The 17,501-nt window shown below is 42.1% G+C and overlaps 1 protein-coding gene across 1 annotated transcript; it reads left to right on the forward strand.

Annotated features, from left to right (window-relative positions):
- Positions 1-1,343: 1,343 nt before the first annotated feature.
- On the forward strand, positions 1,344-16,779 carry LOC142658940 (bile salt-activated lipase-like). Its single transcript, XM_075834545.1, has 11 exons — positions 1,344-1,409; positions 1,709-1,862; positions 3,829-3,951; positions 4,232-4,429; positions 4,903-5,033; positions 5,362-5,469; positions 6,942-7,059; positions 7,334-7,520; positions 12,990-13,193; positions 15,151-15,348; positions 16,514-16,779. The coding sequence occupies exons 1-11, from the start codon at positions 1,344-1,346 to the stop codon at positions 16,686-16,688; spliced, it is 1,662 nt and encodes a 553-aa protein (XP_075690660.1). The 3' UTR covers positions 16,689-16,779.
- Positions 16,780-17,501: the final 722 nt, after the last annotated feature.

Below are 17,501 nucleotides of genomic sequence, written 5' to 3' on the forward strand. Positions count from 1 at the left end.
ATACGGGACAAAAAAAATTAATAAATTTTGAGATTGCAGTTTTTATATTGGCCACTAGATGTCAGCACAATAGGAGACTAACCTGTTGTTGCTTTTCAGCTGTGCTGTGAAGTCAATTTATATTAGAATTGCGATCATATTATTGTAAGTAAAACTTATCGTGTTCAGTATCGCCCCACGCGGCCCCTTACTGTTTCAACTTTGGGCTCTGATTATTCGTTATGTATAACAAGGCCCCATTACCTGGGAGACATTTTGATACTTCAGGCCTGGGGGGACATGTTTCGTGACCCCATGATTGCTCATGATAAAATGCATTTAAGATGATCGTGGCACAATCAATAGCGACACATGCAAATGATGCCCTGTAACTTACCCTAATTTAAAGGGACAGTCCATGTTGACAGATTTCCTTTAAAAACTTATGGCTTGACCTCCTTACAGGAATATTATTAATGAATTCCCAGCCGGCCATAACTGATACAATTATATATTTACCAAATGTTTAGATCAGATACATCCATAAATACAGTGCGGCTGCTATATTGGGATTGTAACATGTGTTATATCCCATGGGATGGAAGAAAAGCAGCTGCACAATGCGGGATTCTCAGCTGTGTGTATAGCAACGAACCTTCCTCCCTTGATAACCTATCTTCTGTATACTTGCCGGTTTCATAGTCTATATATACAGATGTGTGTATGCCGGATATACATTATACAATATACTACATACCTCTATACCGTGAGGGTCAGGGATATGTATGTGTAATAATAATAAAACAGTAATACAGTACCATTAATGTTGATTTTTAAGGTGCGTTGTCACTTTAAGGCCATAGATTATGGCTGATTTGGCCATACGCCGTCATAGGATCGTAATAAAAGATCTCTGTAGGCCGCTGTTTGATGGTTAACTCTGCTGCAATCAGATATTTCATAGTCGCCCTGCTTGACGGTGCAATGGAAAATTTTGGAGATCTGTTTACGCCATTGCTGGTTCGCCATCGACATTTTCATGAAAAAAAAAGTTTTTTCGACTGTGGAGAATGGATGCGGGCACTTTTTCCTTATCTGCTGCCATCATTGGCGTCTTGAGAACCTGGCGACGGTGTGACCCTGCAGGTAAGGAGTTAATAAGACTTGTTTATAAGCAGGTCTGACCCCCAGATGAGATAAGCGGCGTGTTAGCAGCTGCTGAATCTCACGCTGATGTCCATCAGTCAGACTCGTCAGGTGACTGTGGCCTCGCCGGGCGGCTCCACCCTGGGAAGCGATTACAGGTGTGCACGTGAGTATAAATAAAGGTGAGAACGGACTCCTGTTAGGGATTGGATCCAAAAATGGCTCCCTGGATAGCGGTCTCGTTGGCATTGGCCGGATTCCTGGCAGCTGCTCATGCGGCGACGGTAAGATAAAAGATTTAGGATATTTGTGTCTGGCTGTAGACCTGTCCGTAATTAGTGCCCCACCAAATGCCCCCTGCTCTATCGCTGGAGGGAGGACCCCCAGTCATTTCCTCTTGTGGTGCCAAGATGCCCCCTGTAACGTGCACGGGTATAGAGACAGCTGGTTGCTATAGGGGATGCCTCCATTTATTGCACGGACCAGTCCTTATACACGAGGCTTCAGAACCGAGAGACTGTGTGCCGTGAGTCGCCCCGTGTTCAGTCCGAACATAAAGCCCCCTGAATCTTGTGTCTTACAGCTGGGGGTGGTCTACACCGAAGGAGGATTTGTGGAAGGATCCAGTAAGAAAATTGGGCTGCTCTCTCCAAGTTACTTGGATATTTTCAAGGGAATTCCTTTCGCTGCCCCGCCAGGAATTCTTGAGAAAGCGGGAAAGCATCAAGGATGGTCGGGTACGTCCTATAAACAGAAGGCAATATAAAAAACTTAAGGGACCGGATCTGCGGGCGGGCGGACGGGCAGCATGTTATAGAGCAGGAGTAGAGGAGAGGATTGATGGATATGTTTGAGGGACTTAGGAGAACTTGTAATTTATTGATCTAAACATCTGCTCATTCTGGGCTCAAGAGTCCAGTGGGCGGTCCTGTGATTGGCAGCGATCATACAGGGAGGGCTGACGATCAGTTATTAGGACTGGACTCTGAAGCCCAAAATGAGAGGAGGTTTAGATCAATAAAATTACAAGTTATACTGAATCTTTTCCCACAAAAATTGATATCAATCTATTGATCTCCTCCTGCTCGGTAACATGCTGCCCGCAGACAGGACGTCAGGTGACCGGTCCCCTTATAAGAAACGTTTAGTGTCATATATAGATACGGATAGATGTATAAGAAATATTGCATTAATATCATTACATGCCTGCATACGGTCTGCTGAGCTGGTGTATCTAAGCCTATCATGTGTGATACTGTCTGCTGAGCTGTGTATCTAATCCTATCATGTGTGATACTGTCTGCTGAGCTGTGTATCTAATCCTATCATGTGTGATGTCTGCTGAGCTGTGTATCTAATCCGATCATGTGTGATACTGACTGCAGAGCTGTGTATCTAATCCTATCATGTGTGATACTGTCTGCAGAGCCGTGTATCTAATCCTATCATGTGTGATACTGACTGCTGAGCTGTGTATCTAATCCTATCATGTGTGATACTGCCTGCTGAGCTGTGTATCTAATGCTATCATGTGTGATACTGTCTGCTGAGCTGTATATCTAATCCGATCATGTGTGATACTGTCTGCAGGGAACTAGTTGACATAGTTGGTATGGACAGTAGTTCTGTGTTAGTGTCATTTGTCCTCATCCCACACCGATGCTTTATGTTAAAAGCTCATATACCAGTCAGCCGCCATTTTGTTGGGGTCCAGGAGGTGCACACTTGGGCTTCTCTAAGATGGCGGCCTGATAACATGGAACACTATGTACAACTTTAAACCTACTTAAGCACAAGAGAAAGAAAGAGTCAGAAACTATCAATAAATGTAAATATGCCAAATGGCATAGAAAAATATATATTTTATTGGACAATACAAGTAACACGATTAAAAATAGACTACAAATCAAAAAAGACTGTATATCTCCAAAAGACTGTATATACCCCTTGAAAAAGCCATCCACGCGAAACGCGCGTTGGGGTTTCTCCACTTCTGGGAGTCACCATATTCCTGGAACGATATGGGTCAGTACTAGCGGTGTTTCTTTTGCAACCTTAAATATACGACTATTGATTGATACATTTACTTCTTTAAGCTTGCGATAGGTTTAGTTGCTAAATACTTATGTCCACTAATGTCTACTTAGACAGCAGGTTTTGTCGTACTGAGATTTTCTATGCCTAACTACTAGGTTCCTTATCTTTTTCATGCCTGTTACTAGACCAATCGCTCTTTGCTGATATGTACGGGTATTGTGTATGGTTATAATTAACCCTCATTTTCTCTGTATCTATCGTTTGCAAATCGTTTAGAACCACTGTTATAAACTAACAACCACTGATATAAACTGTTGTTTGTATTGTTTTACCTCTATGACCCATGTTCCTCTCCCATACTTTTGGAGATATACAGTCTTTTTTGATTTGTAGTCTATTTTTAATCGTGTTACTTGTATTGTCCAATAAAATATATATTTTTCTATGCCATTTGGCATATTTACATTTATTGATAGTTTCTGACTCTTTCTTTCTCTTGTGCTTAATCTGATATTTGGAGTTTCTATCATTACTGGGGAGTCGAACAAATTTAACCGCACTTGCTGGCGACTTAACCCATAGACTGTATAGTCCCATGAGACATATGTTTGACAACTTTAAACCTACATTGCACTAATTTCCATCCTTATATTCTCCCTCCCCAAGGTACTTTGAAGGCGACTAGCTACAAGCCTCCCTGTCTGCAGGCCACCTTATCTCAGACCGATACCCGCGGAGAACTGGACTGCCTCTACCTGAATATCTGGGTCCCCCACCCCGGCAAATCAGGTGGGTATAATCAAGACCATGTTACTGCAGTGCTGGCCCATGGCAGCTTCACAACAGTCTCATTGACCTGGCTGGGGGTTCCGCTTGAAATTCAAAGCCTGGACCTAGGCCTGGACATAGGAGCTAACAGTCTACTTACCAATGCCTGGACACTTACAAGTATTCACACCGTAGCTCCACGTTTCTCCGTATTCGCTTCTGATAATCTTTAGTGAAGGACGGGGGGGGGGGGTCACCACTGCAGAATTTCTCAAGAGTCTCTCCACCGTTTTGTGTTTAGTCTCGACCAACCTGCCCGTGATGGTGTGGATCTATGGTGGCGCCTATCTTTTTGGTTCAGCTCAGGGAGCCAACTTCCTCGAAAATTACCTGTATGACGGAGAAGAGCTGGCCCTCCGTGGCAACGCCATTGTGGTGACCTTCAACTACCGGTTGGGACCTCTGGGATTCCTCAGCACTGGAGACGCCAAACTCCCTGGTAAGTCGCTCTTGTATATAATATATCCGGTCTGTGGGAAGGTCCAATGTCTGCGAACAGCGCCCCCTACCCTGCATCCTCACTCCCCAAGAAAAGCGTTCGGCGGCCGTTTTTTGTTTACATATATAGGGCTACACATATGTCTAGTGGTTTACAAGAGGGGGGACCCCATAGTAAAGATCCAAAACAGGTGCCCATTATGGATTTGCCACCCTGAACAGAAGGGCATGGTGTTTGGTTCCCCCTCTGCATGACCCTTGGGCTCCCTTGTTTGCGAATCATTCAGGTCCGCTGGCATGGAGAGTATGTACGTAAGTGACCCCTCCACTATAGCCATGGTCTGTTTCTGGTTAGGGCTTCATAACAAAATGGAGTCGCCAGCAATCCGCGGTAAAATGGCAGCATTACCGTGACTTGTGGGCGGCTCATTGGTCTCGCATGGCTTCAGGTAATGACGTTCTTCTTGTAACAAGGTAACTACGGTCTGTGGGATCAGCATATGGCCATCGCGTGGGTCAAGAGGAACATCGCTGCTTTTGGAGGAAACCCCGATAACCTCACCATCTTCGGCGAGTCAGCCGGAGCTGCCAGCGTCTCCCTGCAGGTAACCAGTTCCTCCGTTCCAATTCAAGGGGATGGAATTTCTAAGAATGATTTTGAGTCCGACGAAATTAGAGCTGGGGGCGCTGTTGCATTAGTACCTATGGAAAGTTTGTGCCACCACTGGTGGTGAAAAGTGGTACTGCAAGTGACTGGTGTAACTAGAGAATGTTTAGATATATATATATACACACACACACACACACACACACACTATAGAGAGTAAAGGGACGGCCCATGTCCCAATATATACACGTGATCAACAATACACCCGCAGGTTGGGATCTGTCTACACCTTGTAAGATTCACTGTTCTCCCGTTTTCTTTTCCAGACGCTGTCTCCTTACAACACTGGGCTTATCAAGCGGGCTATCAGCCAGAGCGGCGTTGGCCTGTCCCCATGGGCTATTCAGCAAGATCCTCTCTTCTGGGCCAAGCAGGTAAAACGAGCCTTCTATAGAAATAATGTCTCCCGCCTCGCCTATCAGAGTTTACAACAACCTAGAGCCAACGGGGGCATTCCTTTCCCCCCATCATCGGACACTATAACCTGCCGGCCCGGTTCCGCTACATCTCTGACTGGCTTCGGAACATCTCTAATTACACCTCCATTACTCTGGATTCCGGATTATTTTCGGGACGAGCTTTGTCGGGTCTCCTGCACCTCCCATAAGAGGGTTTATCTATCGAAACGAGAGCCAATCCCCTACTCTTCACCACATGGAAAGCGCGGCAGAAAATGAGGCGCCATCTCCAGCTTTCCCCTCTGATATCCGGTTGATCTGTAATCCCCACTTTCAGGGTGGTAACCCACGGGCAATCTTCCGTAGCGGGCACACATAAGGATTCACCTCCATAAAACAGCTCGTACGTCTGGAAGACCACGGAACTCTGTTCTAAATCCCCCGATCTCCCCATTGACCATCTCCAAGTCGAAAGCCGTAGAAAAAAGGTTTTACTGCAACTACCAGACCAGGAATCTTCACCCGCTCCTAAAATTCTCCAATCAAAACTTTCTAAATGAGACTTAAAATTGTCCACAAGTCTTACTTGACCCCAATTGTGGGTCATAAAACTGGTCTCTATAATACGCCGGATGCCAACCTCTACCATGGTTTACGGTCATGCCCTCATTCGTACACTTTGGTCCCGCATACGCACATTCACTACTCACCTCCATTACCTCTGTCCCCGATACGGCATTGTGGGCGGTGTTTGGGTATATGGACCTGGAGACTCACAGATTACTACATTACCTGGCAGCGGCCGGGGGTGAAGGCCATATTACAAACCCGGCTTGCAAATCAGACCCCACCCTTCAAGCTATTCCTGGATAAATTGTCCTATCTACTAAAAATGGACGGGGTAGAAGCTTCTCTCCTTGAGGAATTACAGCTCCAACCATTTTTTGATACATGGGAAACTTTAAATTTCTTTGATTCCACAAAACATTCAGTTAGGCTCCGTTCACATCTGCGTCAGGGCTCCGTTCCAGCGTTCCGTCTGAGCTTTCCGTCAGAACGGAGGACGGACTAAACTGAAACCATAGGTCTCCGTTTCCATCACCATTGACTTCAATGGTGATGGATCCGGTGCCAATGCTTTCAGTTGGTCTCCGTTTTGCAGGGGTCCGTTGCGTTGACGGAATGAATAGCGCAGTCTATTGTTCCCCCTCCCTTCTGTTTTCCCGACAAACAAATAGTTCTTCAATAAAAAAAGTGTTAAAAAAACCCCAGAAATAATGTAAAATATGAAGTGGGCGTGAACAAATATAATGGGGAGTGGCCAGTTCACACACGAGTTTATATTTATTTATTTTTTTTGCCATTGGCTGGTGGCGGCGGCCTGTATGGAGGTATAAACGTCTAGCGGAGCAGCAGGAATACTTCTATGTCTATTCTTTGCATTGCAGGTTGGTGCAAATGTGGGCTGTCCCGTGGACGACTCCGCCGCCCTCGCCAACTGTCTGAAAATTACAGACCCCCGCGCCGTCACTCTGGCCTACAAACTGGATCTTATAAACCTTCAATGTGAGATTTTTCGGGTAGCAACAATATTTGATGACATCTTTACTAGGGCACAATTGCCTTCTCCTAACCATAGCTGAGAACTACAGTGACATTCCTTTAATCTGGCATTCGATAATGCAGAAAATCTGGAGCATAATCTCATATTTCACAAGACTTTAATTGATAATCCTGGAACTATCCGTTCCCTTGATGCCAGATGACAGGTTTTTACTGTACTGCCTCAGTCAGGTACAAGGAACTGCTCTACTGACCTCTTCTCCCTCCTGTGCTGTAGATCCTGTGGTGCATTACCTCGCCTTCTCCCCCGTCATCGATGGAGACTTCATCCCTGATGATCCACTAAATCTCTTCTCCAACGCGGCTGATATAGATTATCTAGCGGGTGTGAACAACATGGACGGACATATGTTTGCTGGAATGGATTTATCTGTCATCAACAAACCTTTAACTGATATCAAAAAGTAAATATACAAGTCCTGCAAGATCCAGGAGTTATATTCTTGTCCATTGGGGGCAGTATTATAGTAGTTATATTCTTGTATATAGAGAGCAGTATTATAGTAGTTATATTCCTGTATATAGAGAGCAGTATTATAGTAGTTATATTCTTGTATATAGGGGACAGTATTATAGTAGTTATATTCTTGTATATAGGAGCAGTATTATAATAGTTATATTCTTGTATAAGGGCAGTATTATAGTAGATATATTCTTGTATATAGGGAGCAGTATTATAGTAGTTATATTCTTGTATATAGGAGGCAGTATTATAGTAGTTATATTCTTGTATATAGAGGCAGTATTATAGTAGTTATATTCTTGTATATAGGGGGTAGTATTATAGTAGTTATATTCTTGTATATAGGGGTAGTATTATAGTAGTTATATTCTTGTATATAGGAGCAGTATTATAGTAGTTATATTCTTGGTTTCAACTGTGTTTTTATTGAAAATTTTTCAAAAATATACATATAACTTAGAGCAGCATGAAGGGCCATGCAATTCACATAGTAAGACAGTAACTTTCAATAGACAGACAAAACATCTGGGAAAAAACACAGGGGTTTAAGGGGGTGAGGGGGGGGGGGGATAGTCGGAGCTCCACCTACAACCTAATCTTGAGTTCCCTGTATCCAATACTTGTCCCACGGATCCCACACCACTTTGAACCTGTCCAGTTCATTGTCAATAGAGGCCGTCATATGTTCATAGTAGTTATATTCTTGTATAAGGGCAGTATTATAGTAGTTATATTCTTGTATATAGGGGCAGTATGATAGTAGTTATATTCTTGTATATAGGTGGCAGTATGATAGTAGTTATATTCTTGTATATAGGGGGCAGTATTATAGTAGTTATATTCTTGTATATAGGAGCAGTATTATAGCAGTTATATTCTTGTATATAGGAGCAGTATTATAGTAGTTATATTCTTGTATATAGGAGCAGTATTATAGTAGTTATATTCTTGTATATAGGAGCAGTATTATAGTAGTTATATTCCTGTATATAGGGGGCAGTTTTATAGTAGTTATATTCTTGTATATAGGAGCAGTATTATAGTAGTTATATTCTTGTATATAGGAGCTGTATTATAGTAGTTATATTCTTGTATATAGGGGCAGTATGATAGTAGTTATATTCTTGTATATAGGGGCAGTTTTATAGTAGTTATATTCTCGTATATAGGGGGCAGTATTATAGTAGTTATATTCTTGTATATAGGAGCAGTATTATAGTAGTTATATTCTTGTATATAGGGGCAGTATTATAGTAGTTATATTCTTGTATATATGGGCAGTATTATAGTAGTTATATTCTTGTATATAGGGGCAGTATTATAGTAGTTATATTCTTGTATATAGGGAGCAGTATTATAGTAGTTATATTCTTGTATATAGGGGGTAGTATTATAGTAGTTATATTCTTGTATATAGGGGCAGTATTATAGTAGTTATATTCCTGTATATTGGGGGCAGTATTATAGTCGTTATATTCTTGTATATAGGAGGCAGTATTATAGTAGTTATATTCTTGTATATAGGGGGCAGTATTATAGTAGTTATATTCTTGTATATAGGGGCAGTATTATAGTAGTTATATTCCTGTATATTGGGGGCAGTATTATAGTCGTTATATTCTTGTATATAGGAGGCAGTATTATAGTAGTTATATTCTTGTATATAGGGGGCAGTATTATAGTCGTTATATTCTTGTATATAGGAGGCAGTATTAGGCCTCATTTACACGAGCGTGTGCGTTTTGCGCGCGCAAAAAAACGCTGCGTTTTGCGTGCGCAAAAGGTAATTGACAGCTCCGTGTGTCATCCGTGTATGATGCGCGGCTGCGTGATTTTCGCGCAGCCGCCATCATAGAGATGAGGTAGTCGACGCCCGTCACTGTCCAAGGTGCTGAAAGAGCTAACTGATCGGCAGTAACTCTTTCAGCACCCTCGACAGTGAATGCCGAACACAATATACACCAACCTGTGAATAAAAAAAGACGTTCACACTTACCATGAACTGCCTGCTTCCTCCAGTCCGGTCTCCCGGCCGTTGCCTTGGTGACGCGTCCCTCTCTTGTCATCCGGCCCCACCTCCCAGGATGACGCGGCAGGCCATGAGACCGCTGCAGCCTGTGATTGGCTGCAGCCTGTGCTTGGCCTGTGATTGGCTGCAGCTGTCACTTGGCCTGAATTGTCATCCCGGGAGGTCGGACTGGAGGAAGGAGCCGGGACTTATCGGTAAGTCAGAACTTCTGTTTTTTTTTTTACACGTATATGTATATTGTGATCGAAAGTCACTGTCCATGGTGCTGAAACAGTTTAAGTCTTTGAGCACCGTGGGCAGTGACTGTCTCCTGACGTCGCGTACGCGAACATTTTTTGCCGGGTTCGGTTAAAACGAGTTCGGCCGAACCCGGTGAAGTTCGGTGCGCTCATCTCTAATTTGACACTCCGTTTGGATGTTTGTAACCAGAAAAGCACGTGGTGCTTTTCTGTTTACATTCATCCTTTTGACAGCTCTTGCGTGATTTTCGCGCATGCAACGCAGGACCGTCAGTGTGGCATGCGTTGTTTTCACGCACCCATTGAAGTCAATGGGTGCGTGTTGCGTGAAAAACGCAAGAATATAGAACATGTCGTGAGTTTTACGCAACGCACTCACGCAGCGCAAAATTCACGCATCGTCTAAACAGCCCCATAGACTATTATAGGTGCGTACGACACGTGTGAAAAGCACGCGCGTCGCACGCGCGTATAATACGCTCGTGTAAATGAGGCCTTATAGTAGTTATATTCTTGTATATAGGAGGCAGTATTATAGTAGTTATATTCTTGTATATAGGAGCAGTATTATAGTAGTTATATTCTTGTATATAGGAGCAGTATTATAGTAGTTATATTCTTGTATATAGGAGCAGTATTATAGTAGTTATATTCTTGTATATAGGAGGCAGTATTATAATAGTTATAGTCTTGTATATAGGGGCAGTATTATAGTAGTTATATTCTTGTATATAGGGGGCAGTATTATAGTAGTTATATTCTTGTATATAGGGAGCAGTATTATAGTAGTTATATTCTTGTATATAGGGGCAGTATTATAGTAGTTATATTCTTGTATATAGGAGCAGTATTATAATAGTTATATTCTTGTATATAGGGGCAGTATTATAGTAGTTATATTCTTGTATATAGGGGCAGTATTATAGTAGTTATATTCTTGTATATAGGAGCAGTATTATAGTAGTTATATTCCTGTATATAGGGGGCAGTATTATAGTAGTTATATTCCTGTATATAGGGGCAGTATTATAGTAGTTATATTCTTGTATATAGGGGCAGTATTATAGTAGTTATATTCTTGTATATAGGAGGCAGTATTATAGGAGTTATATTCTTGTATATAGGGGGCAGTATTATAGTAGATATATTCTTGTATATAGGGAGCAGTATTATAGTAGTTATATTCTTGTATATAGGAGGCAGTATTATAGTAGTTATATTCTTGTATATAGAGGCAGTATTATAGTAGTTATATTCTTGTATATAGGGGGTAGTATTATAGTAGTTATATTCTTGTATATAGGAGCAGTATTATAGTAGTTATATTCGTGTATATAGGAGCAGTATTATAGTAGTTATATTCTTGTATATAGGAGCAGTATTATAGTAGTTATATTCTTGTATATAGGTGCAGTATTATAGTAGTTATATTCTTGTATATAGGAGCAGTATTATAGTAGTTATATTCTTGTATATAGGGGCAGTATTATAGTAGTTATATTCTTGTATATAGGGGCAGTATTATAGTAGTTATATTCTTGTATATAGGGGCAGTATTATAGTAGTTATATTCTTGTATATAGGAGCAGTATTATAGTAGTTATATTCTTGTATATAGGAGCAGTATTATAGTAGTTATATTCTTGTATATAGGGGGCAGTATTATAGTAGTTATATTCTTGTATATAGGGGCAGTATTATAGTAGTTATATTCTTGTATATAGGGGCAGTATTATAATAGTTATATTCTTGTATATAGGAGCAGTATTATAGTAGTTATATTCTTGTATATAGGGGCAGTATTATAGTAGTTATATTCTTGTATATAGGGGCAGTATTATAGTAGTTATATTCTTGTATATAGGGGGTAGTATTATAGTAGTTATATTCTTGTATATAGGAGCAGTATTATAGTAGTTATATTCGTGTATATAGGAGCAGTATTATAGTAGTTATATTCTTGTATATAGGAGCAGTATTCTAGTAGTTATATTCTTGGTTTCAACTGTGTTTTTATTGAAAATTTTTCAAAAATATACATATAACTTAGAGCAGCATGAAGGGCCATGCAATTCACATAGTAAGACAGTAACTTTCAATAGACAGACAAAACATCTGGGAAAAAACACAGGGGTTTAAGGGGGTGAGGGGGGGGGGGATAGTCGGAGCTCCACCTACAACCTAATCTTGAGTTCCCTGTATCCAATACTTGTCCCACGGATCCCACACCACTTTGAACCTGTCCAGTTCATTGTCAATAGAGGCCGTCATATGTTCATAGTAGTTATATTCTTGTATAAGGGCAGTATTATAGTAGATATATTCTTGTATATAGGGGGCAGTATTATAGTAGTTATATTCTTGTATATAGGGGGCAGTATTATAGTAGTTATATTCTTGTATATAGGGGGCAGTATTATAGTAGTTATATTCTTGTATATAGGGGGCAGTAGTATAGTAGTTATATTCTTGTATATAGGGGCAGTATTATAGTAGTTATATTCTTGCATATAGGGGCAGTATTATAGTAGTTATATTCTTGTATATAGTGGCAGTATTATAGTAGTTATATTCTTGCATATAGGGGCAGTATTATAGTAGTTATATTCTTGTATATAGTGGCAGTATTATAGTAGTTATATTCTTGCATATAGGGGCAGTATTATAGTAGTTATATTCTTGTATATAGGGGGCAGTATTATAGTAGTTATATTCTTGTATATAGGGGGCAGTATTATAGTAGTTATATTCTTGTATATAGGGGGCAGTAGTATAGTAGTTATATTCTTGTATATAGTAGCAGTATTATAGTAGTTATATTCTTGTATATAGGGGGCAGTATTATAGTAGGTATATTCTTGTATATAGGGGCAGTATTATAGTAGTTATATTCTTGTATATAGGGGAAGTATTATAGTAGTTATATTCTTGTATATAGGGACAGTATTATAGTAGTTATATTCTTGTATATAGGGGGCAGTATTATAGTAGTTATATTCTTGTATATAGGGGGCAGTATTATAGTAGGTATATTCTTGTATATAGGAGCAGTATTATAGTAGTTATATTCCTGTATATAGGGGGCAGTATTATAGTTATATTCTTGTATACTGGAGCAATACATTTTATAATCCTTTTACAGGGAAGAGGTAGAGAAGTTGGTGCAGGAGCTCACTCTCCCTAAGGGCACATTAGGAGGCAATTTGGCCTATGAAGTTTACACAGCAAACTGGGGTTCCAATCCTAGCCAGGAGCTAATGAAGAAAACGGTCGTTGATGCAGAAACTGATTATATTTTCCTGGTCCCTACTCAGGAAGCTCTCGCTCTTCATTCGATGCATGCCAGGTTAGCAATAAAAAACTGTCTTGTGATTTGCCATTTTCTCTGTAACATTTGAATCTTTTTATGTTGGCCAATGGCTTTTTTTATACATAAAAATAAAACTGCCTTGTTGTGCAGATATTGTGATCAAAAACTGTTTAAGTGTTAGTACAGCAGTCTATAACCTCTCCATCTTTGGTGTGAATCTACAATACCCAGCATGCATTGAGATAGAGGCTGGTTGAGGTTTCACAATAGCTGGAGAGTCATAGGTTGCAGATTACTGGTATAGTGCGCACTGTTTTGGAATCCTTCTTGAATGGCAATCCCACTTTTCATTAGTCTGACCTTAAAGGGTAACTAAACGTTTGACAAACTTCTGACATGTCATAGTGACATGTTAGAAGTTTGTATTGGTGGGGGTCCGAGCACGGAGACCCCCACCAATCGCTAGAACGAAGCAGCTGAATGTCTCGTGTGAGCGCTCAGCCGCTTCATGTATGTTCGGCTTTTCCTGACAGCCGATGTATCTGAGTCCGTACACGATACATTTGTTTCCGGAAGAGGCCGAACAGACACGAAGTGGCTGAGCGCTGACACGAGCGCTTTAGCGGCTTTGCTCTAGCGATTGGTGGGGGTCCCAGTGCTCGGACCCCCACCAATCAAATCTTCTGACATGTCACTATGACATGTCAGAAGTTTGTTTGCCAAAAAAGCATTAAAGTGTAGCTAAAGGTTTTACAGACGATCTCTAACCTCCCCAGGTGTATGATTTCCTGTCTTGTTGCTTACAGCCAGGGGTGGGATTCATATTTTTAACGGGCTCTCTGTTTTGCAGACAGACATCCTTGCCGGGAAGGGGGGGTTGCGTTGTATCGCGCAATGGAAAATTTTTCTAATAATCACATAAAACAATTACAATACTCCAAATACTGCCTATATTAAAGTGAACTCTAAATAAAGAAACTCCCTGTCCAGAATGTTTAACTGGATTGCCACACTATGTATATTAAAAGAATGTTACCACCCATCATCTTGCTGAAGATCATACAGTGACAGTACTGATCAGTCACAGGGAGAATAAACATTTACTTTTAGTGACTCACAGGTGACGTCTTCTCAGATTCTAGTCGTTTTTTTTCCCATCCGGTCCAGCCCTCCATGGCGACATCTCCCGGCCACGACCCAATTCTGCAGAGTTTGACACTCGGATGTCTTCGGCTCCTCACTTTTCCACACCTATAAATGAAGATAAACTTTTCATGGTGCCACACACTATGCTTCTTAATATAATAGCACCATACACTGTGCCCATTAATAAAACTATCTCACACTGTAAAGCCCTACACACACACACACACACACACACACACACACACACACACACACAGCCCCTGTAAATAGCACCACTCACAGACTGCCCTCTAGATAGGGCTCCCCACAATGCCCCCTGTAGTGTCTATCGAGCCCCTTGTAGTGCCCCTCAGAACCCCTGTAGATGGTGCCCGCTGTAGATATGACAGTCTGTAGATTCTACCCCCCATAGAGTCCCCAATAGATCGTGGACTCCAACACTACCCACTGAAAAAACGATATTATGCTCCTTTGTCCCAGTTCCCTCACCATCCTCCAGCCACGCAGAGACCACGCCTCATCCACCATAATGACGGAGGCGATAATGTCATAGCCGAATCACGAGGCAGGGAACTGATAGTTCTTGTGCCTCGCCGGGCTGTGCTAGACTTATCAATTGTCCTTAGAACGCAGATACAATTCAGTGGCGGGGACCAGTTCTGGGTCCTGCTACATCCCGGTTCAGGGGAACCGGGGTGAATCGGCCGGATCATACCCCTGCTTTGTTCTTTGTTCCCACTTACATTATGATTGATAACTAGGAGCAGCTTTGTGGTGTGACTATGTAGGAATAATGTGGGGGTGTAGACAGACACATAAGTAACGAGTGTCTATTGTTTTCTTGCAGAAGTGGTAAGACATACAGCTACCTGTTCTCCCACCCATCCCGTATGCCCATATACCCAAGCTGGGTGGGTGCTGACCATGCCGATGACCTCCAGTACATCTTCGGTAAGCCATTCAAAACCCCATTGGGCTTCAGAACCCAGGACAGAGAAGTATCAGCCGCACTGATCGCTTATTGGACCAACTTCGCTGCCACAGGGTGAGTAGAAGCTTTAATTTCCCAGCAATCAGCCATATGGATATTAATATGCCAGTGTTATCATTTTAAGTTGCAAGTAAATTCAGGGAATCATCATCATTGCTGCAAGGACTATAACCACTAATTTCCTTTTCCATTTGGATTTGCCTGATGTAAAGAGCAAGGTCCCTAAGATGAGGAGATGCAGGATGTGATTACAGATGTGCAAATTCACCTCTCCAATAGAAGTCAATGGGGTAAAGTCACATGACTATGAACCACCTCCACCCCCATTCACTTGTATTAGAATGTGGTTGTCATGATATTGATGATTTGTAACTTTTATTGCGGAACTTAAGGGTATGTTCACACGGCAGCGTCCGTAACGGCTGAAATTACGGGGATGTTTCCGCCTGAAAACATCCCCGTAATTTCAGCCGTAACGGCATGTGCAGGCGCTTGAACGCCGCGTCAATTACGGACGTAATTGGCGCTGCTATTCATTGGAGTCAATGAATAACGGCTCCAATTACGGCCAAAGAAGTGACAGGTCACTTCTTTGACGCGGGCGTCTAGACGCGCCGTCATTTGACAGCGGCGCGTAAATATACGCCTCGTGTGAACAGACAAACGTCTGCCCATTGCTTTCAATGGGCAGATGTTTGTCAACGCTATTGAGGCGCTATTTTCGGACGTAATTCGGGGCAAAAACGCCCGAATTACGTCCATAATTAGTGCGTGTGAACATACCCTAACTTTACTGTTGCATCATTAAAGTATGAACCGATCCTTTCGGGACTGCCGCAGTTTTAAGCCTAATGCTCACGACCGTGGTGGTTTTGCGGGCACAAAATCACGGACCAGTTGTCTGTATTTGTGGTCAATGTGTTTGCAAAAAACCTTCCGTAGCGCATCAGGGTGTCTCAGAATTGATGTCACAAGTTTGTCCCAACCCCCTGAGTAGGTCGCATGATCCGCAAATACGGACTCACCGCCGCCACACTTATCCGTGAACATCGCGGTTGTGTGCACGGTGCCATATAAATAAATGGGTCCTTGCGCGATCTACAAAATTACGGACAGAATGGTCTGCATTAGGCCTCGGGCTGTGAACTTCCATTATTCTCTCCACACGTCACAATGTATACAGTAACTACTTCACGCTCTTGTCTATTTTATCTCACAGGGATCCCAACCAGGGACCATCCAAAGTCCCCACCTCGTGGCTCCCCTACAGCACTCAGTACGGCCAGTACCTGGAAATTAATAACAACATCACCTACAATTCCGTGAAGCAGGGGCTGCGTTCACCCTACGTCCGCTTCTGGTCTCATACTTACCGCAATCTGCCCAACTTGTAAAGCCGCATTCCTTGACAAATATTAAAACCATTGAACCGAATGATGTCACAGCGCCATTTTATTTTAAGACAGAAGAAACCACAACGATCGGTTCTGGAGTGTCAGAATTTATTGCAAAGACTAGTTGACATTGCTTGTGTACAATGAGCACTTTAGAACAGTCTCCTTCATTAATCCGAGTTACAAAATACATGACGCACAGTCAGAGACAGGGTTACAAGTGTAAACATTCGCGCCTCAGTGGCGCGGTCGCACCGACACACGTACAGGCCAAAAGAAGATTGCACTTTAAGAGGAAAAACAAATCACGAAGGAGAGTCGGAGGTTCATCGCTTTAGTGTCCATGTCCTCCACAGAGGAGCTTCCCTCTACACATGGAATTAGTGTGAATTTCCTATTGTGGTGTACTACCGGGTCTTGCCACAAGGTGGCGCCAGTTTCAATTCTAATCCCAATGTAACTCCTACATGGTTCACAGTCCTGCACTTCATCTACAAGTCCCAGAATGCACTTGGCAGGGCAGGCCTTAGGTTTAACGAACGCATCTGCTGTATTGATTGGCACTTGTGAGAATCCTCGAAATTCTGGCAGAAAAAAATAAATTAACCCCGACTGGAAGAGTCCGGCGCACAGATTAATCGTTAAGGCGCAGTGAGAGCTTTGCATTCTGGGTATTGTAGTTGATTTGGATAAGGTGAGGAGGATGCAAATTGGTATCTAAATATACAGGGCTTTCCAGTTAAAGTGATGTACAATATAGATGTTTATGGCGGACCATGCACCTGAGAAACGGTTGTGTGGCGGCCGCCCTGA

The sequence above is a fragment of the Rhinoderma darwinii genome, chromosome 8 (genome assembly GCF_050947455.1).
Source record: "Rhinoderma darwinii isolate aRhiDar2 chromosome 8, aRhiDar2.hap1, whole genome shotgun sequence".
In the NCBI taxonomy this organism is placed as follows: domain Eukaryota; kingdom Metazoa; phylum Chordata; class Amphibia; order Anura; family Rhinodermatidae; genus Rhinoderma; species Rhinoderma darwinii.

Excerpts from the sequence above, each read along its gene's own strand:
- LOC142658940 (XM_075834545.1), top strand. The coding sequence starts at position 1,344 with ATGGCTCCCTGGATAGCGGTCTCGTTGGCATTGGCCGGATTCCTGGCA. Across the intron at positions 1,410-1,708 it reads CAGCTGCTCATGCGGCGACG|CTGGGGGTGGTCTACACCGA; the intron begins GTAAGATAAAAG and ends TGTGTCTTACAG. Across the intron at positions 1,863-3,828 it reads AAAGCATCAAGGATGGTCGG|GTACTTTGAAGGCGACTAGC; the intron begins GTACGTCCTATA and ends TCCCTCCCCAAG.